The 16,132-nt window shown below is 36.1% G+C and overlaps 1 protein-coding gene across 1 annotated transcript in view; it reads right to left on the bottom strand.

Annotated features, from left to right (window-relative positions):
* LOC107097402 (synaptosomal-associated protein 25-A-like) overlaps window positions 1-16,132 on the bottom strand; it is a 52,534-nt gene that overhangs the window by 8,157 nt on the left and 28,245 nt on the right. Inside the window, exons 4-5 of the mRNA XM_015394534.1 lie at window positions 11,268-11,316; window positions 2,289-2,406 (exon numbers count right to left, since the gene is read on the bottom strand). Of these exons, the coding sequence (XP_015250020.1) occupies window positions 2,289-2,406; window positions 11,268-11,316 (167 nt within the window). The remainder of the gene's footprint in view (window positions 1-2,288; window positions 2,407-11,267; window positions 11,317-16,132) is intronic.

Genomic DNA, 16,132 nt, shown 5'->3' with positions numbered 1-16,132 from the left:
TAGATGATGATAAATAACATAGTTATGTATAATATATTACATTTCTGACTGTATATCCCTGTAATTATTACACACTGTAGCTTTAAGGCATTTACACTGCAGTGGGTTTTTTTAACAGTCAAGTAACTAAACAATATTTTCCTACATCGCATTTGGTAAAAAAACAAACAAAAAAAAAAAAAACCAACCACAGCAAATGGCATTTGAAGGTTCTTATAGGGAGAATAGTGATTAAATAACTTATAAATTTGCCCGAAGAAAAAAAATAACTTTGATCACAGGGATGTACCCCCAAAAAAACAAAAACAGTATCATTAAAGGCTGGTCTGTTTCTCCTATTTATTTATTTATCTTTTTTTTTTTTTTTTTTTCGGACAGACACTTGCATTTCCTATAGCTCTGAGAAAGAATACTGCTCTCCAGATATAAAATAAACACACTTGATTCAGATGCCATAGTTTGGCTCTTAAAGACCAGATATATGGGATTTACTTTTCAAATTACAAATAAGCCCTAAAAGAGATTTCAGCTCAGAAAACTTGTTAACTAAACTCATAAATGAAAGAGAGATCCTTTTGATAGAAATAAATAATCATAAGTAAAACTTGGTGAATTTTAGTAAACTTCTTGTACTTTAACTCAGGGGTCCAGAAATATTTCCTGTTACCCCAAAATAAAACATTATTAATCATTTTTGGTCCTCTTTCAAGAAAGTGGATTATATCAGACTTTTTAATTAATTAATATTTTTTTCTCATTTCAAAAGTGGAATTTTACTCAACATTCCTAAAACATGAGGTTTTATATTTAACCCTGTAATGCCAAATGTATCATATTTGATACGTACGGTTTCTGAAATGTTTTGCGTCTGACACCTTTTGCATAATTTAATGGTAAAAACTTTGCTCAAAATCCTATTGTTCACAATCAGATAAACCTGATAACAGAGGGCAGGAGACTACACAAAAAATAATATTGACTTATCGCATAGTAAGAAATTATTAATATCAAAAATGTATTTCTGTTTTTCTTTTTACATATTTTGTTAAAAGGCCAAATAAGGACTTCGAACCAAAAAAAAAGCAATTTTCAGTTTTGTTTTATTCCTGGATCGGGCTTTAAAGGGTTAAATATTAGCCTAGAAATGAGTTTCTATGTTTTGCATAGACTTGAAGCTTTTTGCCATTGTAAGACGCTCCTTATGTCGCCTCTCGTTCAGAATTGGCCTGACATACGAAAAGCAACAAAAGTACTGGACAGCACAAGGTGAGGCGGCCCTTGAACCACCAGCTAAGGTATATTTATTGTGAAGTTAATCAAGTTTTGCAAAATCCTCTCAAGGATTTGATTTGCAATGTTTTTTTCCTTTCACTCAACTTTCCATAATTATCTATGGAGACACCTGCTAACCTCCGTCAAAGGGCCTTTCTTCGGTGACACCTTCTACAGTTTGTCCTCCCTCTGCATTTTGTTGGGCTCTTTTTGTTATTGGTCTTTTGAAATATTTCAGTTTCAAACAATATCTTTAACGATGCATCTGTAAAACCGAACAAACGTGATTGAAATTGAAAGGTAGAAATTCCTTTAGCTTTACAAAAACAACAAAAAAATAGCTGTGCAACAGTAAAATAAATTGTCCCTTTCATATTCACATGTTTCTGCATGATCAAAATAATTGTGAACATTTCAAACATCAGATACAAAGTGGAGCTTTAACGCTGGCAATTTATTATCACCTAAAGAAGAAACACCAAATGGTAATAAATAAAAGATTTTGCAAAAAAAATAATTTAATTAAAGATCTTTAGGGGGAAGCAAAATAATTATGTTCAACTGATTTTGTTTTTCTTTTTGCTAGGCCTCCACACAGCATGCAGAGGCATAGTGTTTTGGGGAAGCTGTAACAGTGAAGGATGGACTGAAAGGTTTAGTTGGAGCCGTTTTCGAGATCCTTGCTGATGCTGCTACCTGCTGGAAGGGAATCTTTCATCCACTGTGGAATGAAGGGCTTTTGGTGGCAGATGCCATTGAGACTGTAAAGAAAATGCACGGCCAACAAAATAACAAAGCAAAACTCTTGTGCACATGCTTCACCATTTTCAGTTCAAACACATACATGTGCGTGTGCATGCTGTGCTCATGCCTGTTCAGACATTGTTGTGGCTTCATGTCTAAATGCCCACAACACAAATGACCATATTCTACACACCAGAAGCAGGCAGATGGATAGAAAGGCAGGCAGGCAGGCACTGAAACACATGCAGTCAGGAGACACAGGCAGCACCTACTTGTTACAGGGACATGAACATAGACCACAGAACTGTCCTAGATTGTTCAAATTCTTTTCTGCATCCATCATGTCCTTATTGATTTGGTCCATCCCCTCCTCGATGCGCTCCAGTTGTTCTGATTAGCAACACATTGTCATTTATCCCATCACAAGAACGAAAGCACATAAGAAGAGAAGAGAGGTGGGAAAAAAAACAGAGAGGGGAGTAAAGGGGAGGGAGGGAGGAGAGGAGACAAAAAAAGACATAGACTGTGACAAGAGAGACATCAGACATCACCATCACCACCACCAGCACTGGACAGGCAAGAGCTGGAGGCTCCTGGCCGGTACCTACTTCTTAACACATGGGCATATCAGACCACAGCACTGTCCTATATCTTTTAAATCTTTCTCGGCCTCCTTCAGGTCTGCGTTCACCTTGTTCATGCCCTCCTCCACACGATCAAGTTGTTCTGGTGAGGACAGAGGCACGAGAGCAGTGAAATGAAGCTGCCTGGTTTTACGTTGAGTTGGCGCTCTATGGTGCTAAGAGACTAAATGCAGAAGGCAAAGCGGGCGGCAAGGATTGAGAGGACCTCATGTCTATCCCAACAAAATGAACTCCAACAGAGAGAATCTTCTGTTCATTTGCAAGAAACTCTTTTTTCTACCTTCCTGAGGAGTGAATTTTGTTACATTATTTTTGCAAGCAAAGAACATGTTTTGTAAATTGAAATTTTTAAATAATGCATTCCAGAAACTATTCCGTAAAAATTCAAAAAATATCCACTGGACTTGGTTTTCAAGATTTGAAGACATTTGGCCACCTCTCCAGGAAGCTTTCTCAATTCAAATTTGAATTCAAATTTGAATTCAAATTTGAATTGAGTCTTCAAATCTTGAAAACTAAGACTATGACCTGGATGACTGAGAACCTTCATCAGCATTCCAGAAATTAAACTTTGACAAATGTTTTAATTTAAAAAAAGAGAAAAGAGAGAGAAAAGTTGTTTTTTTTACTGATTTCATATTTCCATATTATTATTATTTTGTTTAAGTTTTACAAATTTCTTTCTTTTTAAACTGAGTTTTACATATCGCATTATTTTCACTTTTGGGGGCGGGCTTTCCCCTTGGACTGAGGATCAAAGAAACTTTTTTATTGGTCTACATCGACCGTAGCAAGATTTTAACTATTTAAGATAAAGCGTTTGCATTGGGAATTTATGATCTACAAAACCAAATTCAAAATAATATAATTCTTAAAATTCAATCTGAAAAAAAAGGTAATTTGGAAAAAACAAAAATCAGAGAAAACAGTAAACCTTTTTTAATTAAAAGGATTTTCAAAGTTTTATATCTGGATTTCCATTTTCTGTTCTTTGCTGGCAAAAATAATGAAATAAAATTCCCCCCATACCTACCTCCATTCCAAAGGATATTTTTGATTTTCTTGAGAGGCAGCAGGTAAGTGCCTCATCCAGAAGTGCATCTGTACATAAAGAGGGTTATTCTTCCACTTCAACTGCTTCACTGCTGCGGATGAATTCATGGCTAATTCAATAAGCTAAAGCTTAACAGCTGAAATAAGATCTCAAACACTAATAAGCAGAAAGTAGATCTGAAGAAACGGAGCAGACAGAAATAGTCTGAGCGACAGGTAGAGCTTCTATTATACGTTGTGTTGAAAAAGTATTCACACCTTTAAAACTTTTTCACAGTTTGTTTCATGAGAACTAGAGACTTTAATGTATTTCTTTACATTGTCAATTTATGTGAAAGAATAAACAAAGCAGAGCTTTTACTTTTTAATTTTTTTTAAGCCTAAACATGGTGGTATACTCATGTTTTCTGTTGCCTTTGTCCCACCCTGTCACTCCACTTCCTCTCCTAATCCAGACAGTTTCAGGCAGCAAACCGGAGCCAAACCAGTTTATCCCTAAATGCCTGTGTGGAAAGGTTGATCACTAAAATGACTCTTAGTTTAATGTTAATACTTTGCTGAAAGGGGTAGATCGTTATTTTATTTCACTATGTAATAAACTATACCGTAAATAACAATTTCTTAACTATTTTATCAATATTTTATTGGGACTTGATGTGATAAATCAACAAAACGTAGCAGTTGGTTGTGAAGTAGAATCAGTCAATCGCCTTCATTCACAGGGAACTTTTATACAGACGAGGAAAGACAATAAAACTGGCTTCCTGAATAGTGTGGTGTGCATTTACTCTCAGCCCTCTTTAATAAATACCTTCTAAAACCATTCTACTGGAATTATTTTCAGTATATAATTTTTAAAGTTTAGTCAGATTGGATAGAAAGACTGTATACATCTTTTTTTTTTTTTTTTCAAGAATTCAGATACATTTGTGAATTGAATTAAGGGGCTTATATCATACAAAAGAAACTATTTTTTAGGATTTAAATCTCTTTAAAATGCTATTTTGGCATCATAAAACTTAATGTAGATGTATTGTTTAAATCATTCGGCCACGTTTGTTCCCTCCTCAACAATAGTTTCCTCTATTTCACGGCTCCATCCACAGCTCTAAAAGGAGTTGATGTGGCAAAGTTAGGAACACGCCAAGAGGATATAATAATCCCAAAACAATTACAAACTACCATAAGGGGAAATCACTCAACAAAATGTTTTGCATTTTTATATTGGAGCTTGGAACGGACACTTAAGGATGTTTTCCTATGTGACCTGCACTTTGGTTCGGATAGCTTCAAGAACTCTGCCAGAAACCAAAGTAGATTTATGACGTGTTTTAGTCCTTAAACATGACAAAATATCATCCATGGAAGCAGCTGATTGACAGGAAAAACAATAATTTTAACAGACTTTGTGCTGTTCAAGTGTAAAGCGCTAGCTAAATGCTCACAACATAACTGTATCGCATAGCTTTTCATCAAGAGCAAATTTATGATGCTGATACACCTTGTTAACATCCACAATAAGCTAAAGTTTTGATGCAAGCAGTCTTGAAAGTTATTTGATTGTGCACAAGCAAGCCCATGTAGCTCTTTGGCTTATTGATGGCTTATGAGGGAGAAAACAAAGCATCTTTCCTCTGGCTTGAACCCACCCCCCCCGGGAAATGAGCAATTTATCATAAAATTTATATTTTTTGGTTAAAAAAAGCTACATTTCATCATAGATATGCCTAGAGTTGACTTTGGATTGCATAATAAAAGTATGATGTAGGACCTTTAAAGCTGGACTATGACTAGGCCATTGAAACAAATGATTGATCTTCCATTCAAACCATTCTATTACGCTTATTTTTCCATTATCGTCCTGCATTCAGCTCCACCCCGCTTCCATTAAAATCTGATCCACTTCACACCTTAAACCGATGAAAAACTCCCTCACAGAGCATATCTTTCACAGTAGAGATGATGTGCTGAGGATAACATGTTTTTAGCCACAAAGCCTTTTAGATGATGGCTTTTTTTCCATTTTGGTCCTATTTGACCCGAGAATATTCTCTCATAAGTTTGAGTCACCAAAGGGATGTAAAGAACTGCAAATAGGATTTGTTCTCAGGCTTTATTTGAATAATTCTTCCATAGAGGTCAGACTTTGGAGCAAGCCTGACTTAATAGAGTTGAGATGTTCTTCCTCTGGAACTGACAAAGAGTATGTGGAAATACAGTCTTTGTAAGATTTCCAAAGCTGTGTTTTAGTTCAGTTTTTGAAATTCTTAAATAAACACTATAAATTTAGATCTTAAAGTTTGTCAAAGGTGTACCTTTTTTTCATTATGCTGTCCATTCTCTCTGAGACCATCAAAGAGCAGCTGGCTGGAACTGTACTAATATTATGTTGGAAATACACACCACACCTTTCAGAGTTTTTATAAAATTTCAATTTCTTTCTATATAAAAAATACTCAACACTTTCATCTAAAATTTCATTAAAACACTTTGAGGTTTGTGACTGAAATGTCAAGAAATAGGAAAATGTTCTAAAGTTGTGAATACTTAGCAAGGGACTAAACGATGCCAACAATATAACAAAGCTGCAAAATAAAAGCCTGAAAAGATAAAAACCTAACATTAAGTTGTGTCCAAGCAGAGGTGGGTAGAGCAGCCAGAAATATTACTCAGTTGGCTTCCCTCAAAATGTTCACAGACCCTTGCATTCTTAACTTCATATTTTGGATCTTGTGCTGACATATGGTGTTGTTTGTGGAAAACATAAGTCCTAACTAACCATTTTTGATTTTTACAATTTTCCTTTAGAGTTTTATTTAACCGAGTTCTCCTCCCCAAAATGTAAGTTTTGCTTTTGAAGATCATTGTCAGAAAATGAGTTACAAAAAATGTAAGAATCTGTGCTTTTTTAAAGTTTTATCTTTACTACAGAAAAACACTGCCAAGTCATTTCTTTCACTTCACAAATTGTTTTTCTTGTGTTATTTTCTTACTACCTGTTGCATCAGAAAACTTAGCCACCAACCGCTACCTGAAAATGATTGAACTTACTGTTTACCTCTAAGATACGTACTTTAATGCTCAAAGCTAGGAAACTGGAGAGATAACTGTGATCTATACATCTAGAATCATACTTAATCTGGAAACTTACTACTTTTGTATACAGTGATCCTTTGCAGCACATTTCTCTTTATAATAAAGAAGAATAAGCGGCTTCTACTTAAGTTAGTGACCAACGTCACACAGAGTAAACCAGCAGTAATGACTTTGTGGGATTCTGTAGAAATGAGATTGATTTCATTATAAATAAGATTATTGGTATTCTTCAAAATATAATTATTTCATACTGAATCATGTTTAGACTATGACTGAGTTGGGAATTTTTGATTCAATTTTTATGTATTACATATCAGAGCTCTAAGGGTTCCTTATGTTACTAACAGAGCACTCAATCTGCAGGTTTACTAGTGGTTCCTAGAATTTCTAAAATAAGAACAGGAGGCAGATCTTTTAGTTATCAGGCTCCTCTCCTGTGGAACCAACTACCATTTTTAGTCTTTGAGGCAGACATCCTGTCTACTTTTAAAGCTAGGCTTAAAACTTTCCTTTTTGATAAAGCTTAGAGTAGATTAAGTTTTCCTGAGCTATCTCTACAGCTATGCTGCTATAGGCTCAGTGTACTGGAGGATATAAGGACCATCTTTTCTTACACTTCTCTTTCCAGTTTTTCAATATCTGATCATTTAAATTCTATTTTTATGTTCTGTTTTACAGTAGCTTCATCTGGCCTGCTGCTCTGTGTAGCTGTGACACTGAGGAATCCATCAACTGGGCTGCTGCTGTCAACAGCTTCATAGTATAGATGAAAGAGTTGGACCTGTTTTTCAGTGCTTAGTCCTACGCTCTGTGTAGTAATTGTGTTAATGTGTTGTGAGTTAGCTGCTGTATAAATAAAATGAATGGAACTAAGTTAAATTAAATAGGAAATTTTAATAGAAAGGTTTAAGATTTTAAATTAGCAATATATTATCCCATGTAAACAACTGGAGTGCAGTTGTTTTTTTTAAATTGAGAATCATAATTTGGAGTTTTAGAGAACAAATTATTGAATTTTGGAATTGCCTATTAAAATGTTAAAAGGGGCTCTATAAATCAGAGTCACAATCCATTAGCTATCACTCCTGTTCAAATGTAGGTCACCGTGCATGTACCAACAAAGGCTCAATAACATCTGAGACCCCTCCACCACAGGTAATAGATCACTGGGAGGAGTGATACATCTTTTCCTATGTGTGAGCTTTGTGTGTGCGTGCACTCTTGTTTGTATAGGGCAGATGGATTAGTCACACCCTGCCTTTAAGCCAACAAGACTGTATTAATGATGACACGCTTGGCAAGCTTTTACAAGCTTTTTTTACCCCTATGACAGGAAGTAAATAATGGGCCAAATCAAACAGAACCTCTAGCAGATTGGAAAAAGTGACATCATTATTGCAGACAGTGTCACATCAAGATAGAAAAAAAATAATCAAAAAAGAGGGAGAAGTCAGAAAAAAATCAAACTGCATAAAACAGAGAAACAAAGAGGAAGATTGGAGTTAAGGCTGAAGTCAGGTATAGAAATACTAGATTGGTGTAGGGAATTATGTCTAAGAATTGATTTGTGACCTGTGAAAGCAGTTAGCTTTGCACTCTGCAGGAGTTTCACAGAGAAACAAGAAGCAGGGAGAGGAGGATAACACGCTATCTTTTGCCGTGACAGGCCAATTAGGCTGCTCTGTCAGGCACAGAGCAAAACAAAAACACCCTGCAAACATATACGTATAACTACACTATGGACCAGTCTTTTAATATATCTGAATACAAACAAAACAAATTGATTGTGGTTTTGTGTTAAAATCAACTAAAATCAGTCATTAAATGTAAACCTGGATATAAATTGAAATGTAAGTCTTCAAACTGCCATTCAATTACTCCAAAGTTAACTCAGTTTCCAGTTTTTAAGCTCAATGTTGTTTCAAAGCTTTGCATTTGTGTAGCCTAATGTAAAGTTTTAAAATAACACATGGCTGTGAATGTCTAAGACTAGGTTTAAAATGTTCCTTTTTTGATAAAGCTTAGAGTGACTGAGGTTATCTTGGAGTATCTCTACAATTATGCTGCTATAGTCTTAGGTTGCTGGAGGACAAAAATACCATCATTTCTCTCTCTGCTACATTCTACTTCTATTCTCCGTTTTTGCAAAATTTTTTAGATTACCTTTTATCTTCTTGGTTTGGATCTTGCCATAGTAGCTTTATCTGCTCTAGCATTTTTATGACACTGTCCTGACGGTAGGCATAGGCCATAGATGAATATAACCTCTTCACTAAGGCTAGAACTTCTCCTTCAACTCCTGACAAATAATATCTTACATGAATTGTGTGCAGAAAGCCTGAAGTCCTGCTTTTTTTTTTGAGGATTTTCCTAAACATCATCATATTACCTGTTATTGTCTGTTTTTCCTTTGAACCTGAAATGTAGGGTTTGTGGTTAAAGTGTAAACATTCAGTGTTCCGTTAAGCCATCTACAGCTCCTAGGATCATTTTGCATCCCTTTTTGCAAAGGATGTATTATTTTGTTTTCTATTTTGTGCAGCACACATCTTTTTTTCATTCTCTTACTAAAAGTAGCAAAAAAATGTAATCTTGAAAAGTAATGTGAATTACATAACTTGCACTTCTTCTGAAATTCGGTGCAAACATTTGCTTAGGAACAAAAGAGCTTTATCCTGAATCTCTAGCGCTGTATTTACCGTGAGTTGCAAACAACTTACACTTCTTGAGGCCAACTACATCTTGTTATGCTTCAACTAAAGATTTCAACATATGTATTTAATTGGGATTTAATATTTGACCAACAGGAATTGGTGAATAAGAAAATGAAAAATGATACATAGCTTTTCCATTGTAACCTTTTTTTTGTGTGCTAATGCATGTGTCTGAGTCAATAATTTACAGAACCGCTTTTCGTTGCAGCTACACAATCAGGGCTGTTTGGGGAAGGTCTACATTCGTTTTGCACATTAAAGAGTCATTTTTTTTTTTCTTCTAAGTTAGATAGCTTAAGCATTGAGAACTTGAACACTGATTTTCTTGCCTTAATATGGATTGGAAGGCTGGACTTTGACTGGGCCACTTTCTAATGAATATATGAGCGATGGATCTTTGCAGCTCGCCAGAGTAACCGTGAACAATTTCTCTTCATGCCCAACCTTTTTTTTTAATCACAGTGAGACTGTTTTCTCACTGGTTTTAAAACAAACCTCTGTGATGTTTGTAGAATTATGTTTACACATATGTATATGCAAGTAAAGGGATTTCTGATTAGCTGACTTCTTAAGGCAGCTAGTTGCACCAGATTTTATTTATTTGGTTTCGAAGTCAAAGAGACACACTTTGTAGATTTTAAGTTCTGCACCATGTGTCCCTCTCCTCCCAATGTGAAGTTGAGTTTGCTCAGTGTTGGTCCATCCCATAAAAGTTCAATAACATACATATATTGAAGTTTGTGGTTGTTATATGACAAAAAAGTTCAAGTGGCATCAGGTCATATTTGAAAGGCCCTGTTTGCTTAAAAAGTTTTCAAAGAGTCTCAGGTTTGCTTTGTTCATAGATGTATTGTTCTTTTTGTCATTTTAAAGTACTTAGAAATAATTATGAATCTATCCAGCAAAACAATAAGGCATTAAAATATAATCTAATCTGCAAAGTGGAATCAGTGTTTCTACACATAATATAATGAAGAATCAGCTGTTTAGTGCTGAAATTCTGAAAAAAAACATAAGAGACTAGAGAGCAAAAGAGACAATATGTGACTAAAAAAACACAATAATACAATAAAATAAATCTCTTTGTACATTCTATGTAAATATAAGTTAGGTTTAACATGCTGGTCCATGTGTGCTCCGTAATAAATGGATGATTGCACATCTGGCACATCATTTAGTGATGATGGATCTCTACTTTCTCATTTATTTTAACAATGTTTATAATTTAAAACAGCTGCCAGAGCTTAGCTCAAGATGGAGATATAAAAAAAATATTCTGATAGTTAGTAAAGCAAGGGTAAAAATAATTTAGTGGAAGCTGAAATTTACTGACTTCCATTCACCAAAAAGGTCAAACAATTCATCCTGAACTATACATAGTTTTGATATGACTTAATAAATACAGATTTATAAATATATCTTTGATGTTGCAAATCTAACTAATAGTTAAAACTAAGGAATGTCCTGAGTGGAGCTGTGATCGCTGAGAATCTAGAATTATATGGAGCATTTTGTCTGCTTGAAAAAGCTCCACAGCAACATGCAGGATTATCTTCTTAGTCATGTTAGCACAGAATCTGGTTAATGTTTGCTGTCCACATAATAACTGCAGAGGAAATAAAAAGAATCTAATGTATTTTATATTCTAGTGCTTTGATGGATGTTTAGGCAGGGAGAGCGAATCAGGAGCAGGGAAGACTCGATCAAAACAGCCGCGTTCAGTAATCTCTCCTTCTGGACTTACCTCCCTGCTCGTCCAACATGACCAGAGTCCTGATGCCGGCATCTTTACTCTAACAGACGGACAGATGGAGAAGTCCGGACAGGGTGGAAAGGAAAAGAGAGAAAGACAAAAAGGAGGAATAAAAGTGAAAGATGAGTAAAGGCCAACAAAGCAGAACGGAGCAGATCTATCAGGGCAGCAAAGGCTGCTTAAATTACATTTGAAATCACATTTATAACGCTGATCCCGCAAAAAAAAACAGCCTTATTGAAGGAAGTGCTGACATTAAAGATTTTTGAAAAAATGTTGGGACCCTTCTGAAGGGCAAAACTTTTCATGTTCTTCGATTTCTCTTTTATTTAGGTTCATGATGTTTAAGTGACTGCAATTATCAAGCAAATGCTTGTTATGGCGTTATAGTGATATAACTGATTTTAAAGTGAAGATTTAAAGAAGTAATCAGCTAGAAAAATCTGACTTTTTTCATCTGCGTTGGGCTTCAGTAAAATCCTGATGTAAAATCCAGAGAGTGATTGGACCAGCAAAATCCCCAGCAGCCCGCTCCCCACAAAGTGCTCCTTTAGTCCTCCTCCTGTATGGCTGTCAACGCTGGAAGGGTGCAAACATTAGCCACCTTGCTAACAGCATTCCTTTTCCAACGTTTTATAGTGATTAAATTGTCACAAGTACAGAGAAATGAAATCAACTCTCTGCATTTAACCCATCCTCTTGGGGAGCAGTGGGCTGCCATTGTGCGGCACCAGGGGCCTTAACAATATATGGCTTTGCAGAGCAAACAGGCTCCAAAGCGCCATTCTTGAATATTCAGAGGAGTAGAAAAGGACATAAGTATTAATCCAACATGTTCCTGCAGACATTATTGGGCTAAAATTTTATTTTTAAATGATTCGTTGCATTCCCAGAGAGTCAGATACATCAGGAATAAAATATTCTGAAAGGATGATTCAGACAGGTCGCAATGAAAACGCATTACTATATGAGGTTTTTTTTTTAAGTCTGGTGATTGTCTTAGGATAGAATAAATAAAAATAATTATGGGGTTTGGTGACTGATTTGTCTTTCTGGAAGACTGAAAATGAAATTCAGAAAATAAATTGTCTTTGTGAATAATTTTAGAGGCAATTGATGATTGCTTATCAAGAAAGAATCATAGGAAATTACAGGTATTAAAGGTAGACAGGTTGTGATTTTTCAAAACTACAGGACAGGATATCTGACTCTGCCAGCTGGCATAGTTTATGGTGGCATCACTCCTTTATATACAGCCAGCACGCCCAACACACACACATTCAGGCCTTTTTCACACCTTACACTGAGTCACCTGGTCTTGTCCTTAAATAATCATACAAGAATATGAACATGAAAGCACCTTGTTATGGATTTATTTTGAATCACATTTTTTCTTTGCTTTTAATGCTTTTTCTAAAGCGAACCGTCATTCTTTAAAAGTAAACACAGCTTGCACTCTTAAATTTTCTCTTTGGATTTTTTTTTTTTTTGGATTGTTTGTTTCTACGTTCAGTCAATAAAACTGATTTTGCTCACAATCAGTAGACACATTTGTTGAGTTTTACTGCCACTCTTTCTGGGAAACATGCATCCCAGGATGAAGGTGGTTCTTCTCTGGATTAACCCCCACAAGCTGGATTCAAGGATTGACGAGAGCCCCCTCAAACATGAGTCCCTCTCCTGTAATATTCAAGCCTCAGTCAAATTTCCTACAGTCCCTGAACTGATCACTGTGATCTCCCCTTCAGACTTTCCAGTTCCGGTTCATCAGTCCACTGAGTTCCAGATCCAACTTCGGTATTTCATCTACATTTAATAAACCTGTTAAAACGTTTTCCCTTGGTCTCTGAGTGGTTCTCTGCATGTGGGTCAGATCACTTAAATCAATCATGACACAACTCCGAATTCTCTCGAGTGGTGCCCGACTTTACACTAGTGAATAAAGTGAATGTGATTGGTCAATTATCAATTCAGTTCAATTTAATTCAGTTTATTTTTATAGCGCCAAATTCACAACACATGTCATCTCAAGGCACTTTACAGTTCAACCAGATCATCCAGTCAAATTGATACAAAGTTTTCTATCTAAGGAAAACCAGCTGATTGCATCGACTCATTGACTCATCAGCAATCCCTCACACTAAGCATGCTTGTAGTGACAGTGGAGAGGAAAAACTCCCTTTTAACAGGAAGAAACCTCAAGCAGAACCAGGCTCAGTGTGAGCGGCCATCTGCTGAGGCCCACTGGGGTTCAAGGAGACAGAAGCAGACATAGAAAAAGCAGCTGTAAAAGGCGGCCCCGTCCAGGAAACACACAGCCAGGCAGACGAGCTCCAAGGCAGCTCCCATGTCAGAGGATGAAGAGAGCACATCCAGTTAGTCACGGTCAGAGAAACAGAAACACACTGGAAAACAGGCCGATCTCCAGCATCTATAAACAAGGGTCGATCAAAGGGGGTCAATTGTGCTTGAACGTTCGCAAGCAAGTTTGGTTGTGGCTGGTTTGTCGGAAGCATCTTGCTAACCAGTTAGCAACTTAGTGCTAGCAGGTTCCCAATGGGAAATTCCATTGGGACCAAGTAGCACTAAATTGGTGACTTAGAAACGACACTGTCAAGGAACGCTATGGACAGCGGAAACATGCAAGAGGAGGAGAGTTTAGTGTCGGAGGTCGTGGATGAGTCTCCTCCGTCATCCATTTTTTATTTAGAGGAGGAAAGCGGGGACAAAGATGTTGTGGAAGAGGACGCCAGGGCGGCAGAAGCTTGGTTTGGTGTAGAAGGCTTCCAGCCGTACATGTTTGAGCCCTTGCCTCGCAACGCTGCCAGTTCTGTTAGCTCTACGCCTGCCGAAGACACAGACGTCCATCCCCGTGAACACTGGGACGCAACTCAATGGGAGTAAATTGTTCTTATTTCTTATTTAAACCGTTGCCTATATTAGCTGCGACATAGAAATCAAGATGCTTTGATCGTCAAAATGTGATTGACAGATGACCGTTGATATATGATTGGCTGAATTTAGGTGTTCAGGCTGAGGTACAACTAACTGGCCTGCAGAAGATAACGAGAAAAAAATATGATTTTAAGAAATTTTCTAACTTTCACATTTAAATATGACTTCCATATGACTTTAAAACTATGTTTTACAGATCACATCATGGGACGGAGTGAGGAGGAGGACGCATTGGTCTGCATGGATGTTAGCGACATTTGTACCGGGCTTGGAGTGAAGAGAATTAGATCAGTGAAACGCAATTTGAAAGGAACACAATTTATGAAACTCTTCTGAAAAAGAAAAAAAAAGAAAAAAAATGTAAAATCTGAGAAAGAAGTTTAAAAATACTATGCAAGAGTTTAGATCAAATCCTGTAAACAAATTAGATCTTAATACAGCAACAAAACAAGAGCTTAAAAGACTTCCCCTTTGCACACACGAAGCCATCTAGGTTCAAAGGTTATAAAATCCACTTTCCTGCACTTGTGGAGCTCACAGGCATGATAATCTTCTCATGACAGAGAGTGTCCTGAGCTTCCAGCAGCAAAATGACAGATTAGCTCGAACCATTCATGCATAAAGCAACCAGTTCAACATTTCAAAGATCAGAGAAGAAAATGTTTAATTTTTGCTCTTCTTTCCATGAGCTAAACCTGTTTTTTTCCCTTTTTTTTCCTGAAGTGAGGCTTTTACCATATATATGTTTTTAATTAAAGAACACAGATAAATGTGTCATCATAGAAGAAATTGTAATTTGTTAAAAAACCAACTATCTCTGAGGTGGCTGTGAAAATATTGAACTTGAAAAAAGTCTTTATAGTTTTATAACAGAAAAAAATATATATTTTTTTTGCTTTTAGCAGACAAAACATAATTGTCAGTACACTTTGTGTTTTTTAGTAAAGCACAGGTAAAGTGTATCAGTTCTTCACCCGGCATTGTGAATCCTCAGATTTTAATCCTTCTAAGATATTTTATTTAGAAACAGGTTGGATTTAAAGGCCTAAACAAACAGAACTGACATGAGGGAACAGAACCAGAGTGCTTTCACTGCTCTGATCGCTTGCCAACTTATTCAATTAGCATAAGCTTCACTATAAGCCCTCTGAGCAGCGGTCACAGTGTACCAGCACGTGTTTAAGGGTATCCCAGAGTATCCTGCACGTAGGAAAGCCATCTGCAGAGCTGCTTTGTGACAGATGTATAAACTACCGACTCCAAGTAATACTCAAAATTCTCTCAAAAAAAGCACTAAAAACTTCAACAAATCTCAGGACATTTAAGAAGGAATAAGCAGGATTCTCCCAGCATTATTTATCATGAAAGGTCGGATATTCATCCAGTAAATGAAAAGCCTTATCTCTGGTGGAGATAAGGGTTCAGGTTGGCTGCAGGCCTTGGTTCATCACTCTATCTGCTGTTTGGTCTTATTAAAAGATAGAAGCCTGTCCAGAGGCTGGATTAAGGTTATGTGTCTGAAAGAGTTTCCCATATGAAAATAACAAGAGGTCCAACATACAAAACTGTTAGGAATATAAAATGAAAAAAACTGGAAAATTTAATAGTTAAAGGTTATAAGCTACAACTATAAGCAATCAATTTTCTAAAATATTACTAAATAATCTCAAATTTATCTAAACAGTGCAGATTAAAAGTATGATTTTTTCTGAAAAAGGGATATAAATAATTGTTTTGTATAGTTAAAGTCATAAGGAAGTCATATTTAAATGTCAAATCATTCTGGCTCAAACATGTATATAAATGTTCTCTTTATCAGATCATATTATCCCAAAAGTTAGAAAATTTCTATTTAAAAAAAAAAATCCTGTCTTAAAATCTGTGTTTTTTTTCATTATCTT

The sequence above is a fragment of the Cyprinodon variegatus genome, unplaced genomic scaffold (genome assembly GCF_000732505.1).
Source record: "Cyprinodon variegatus isolate N-32 unplaced genomic scaffold, C_variegatus-1.0 Scaffold692, whole genome shotgun sequence".
In the NCBI taxonomy this organism is placed as follows: domain Eukaryota; kingdom Metazoa; phylum Chordata; class Actinopteri; order Cyprinodontiformes; family Cyprinodontidae; genus Cyprinodon; species Cyprinodon variegatus.
This window is presented reverse-complemented; position numbering and strand designations above follow the sequence as displayed.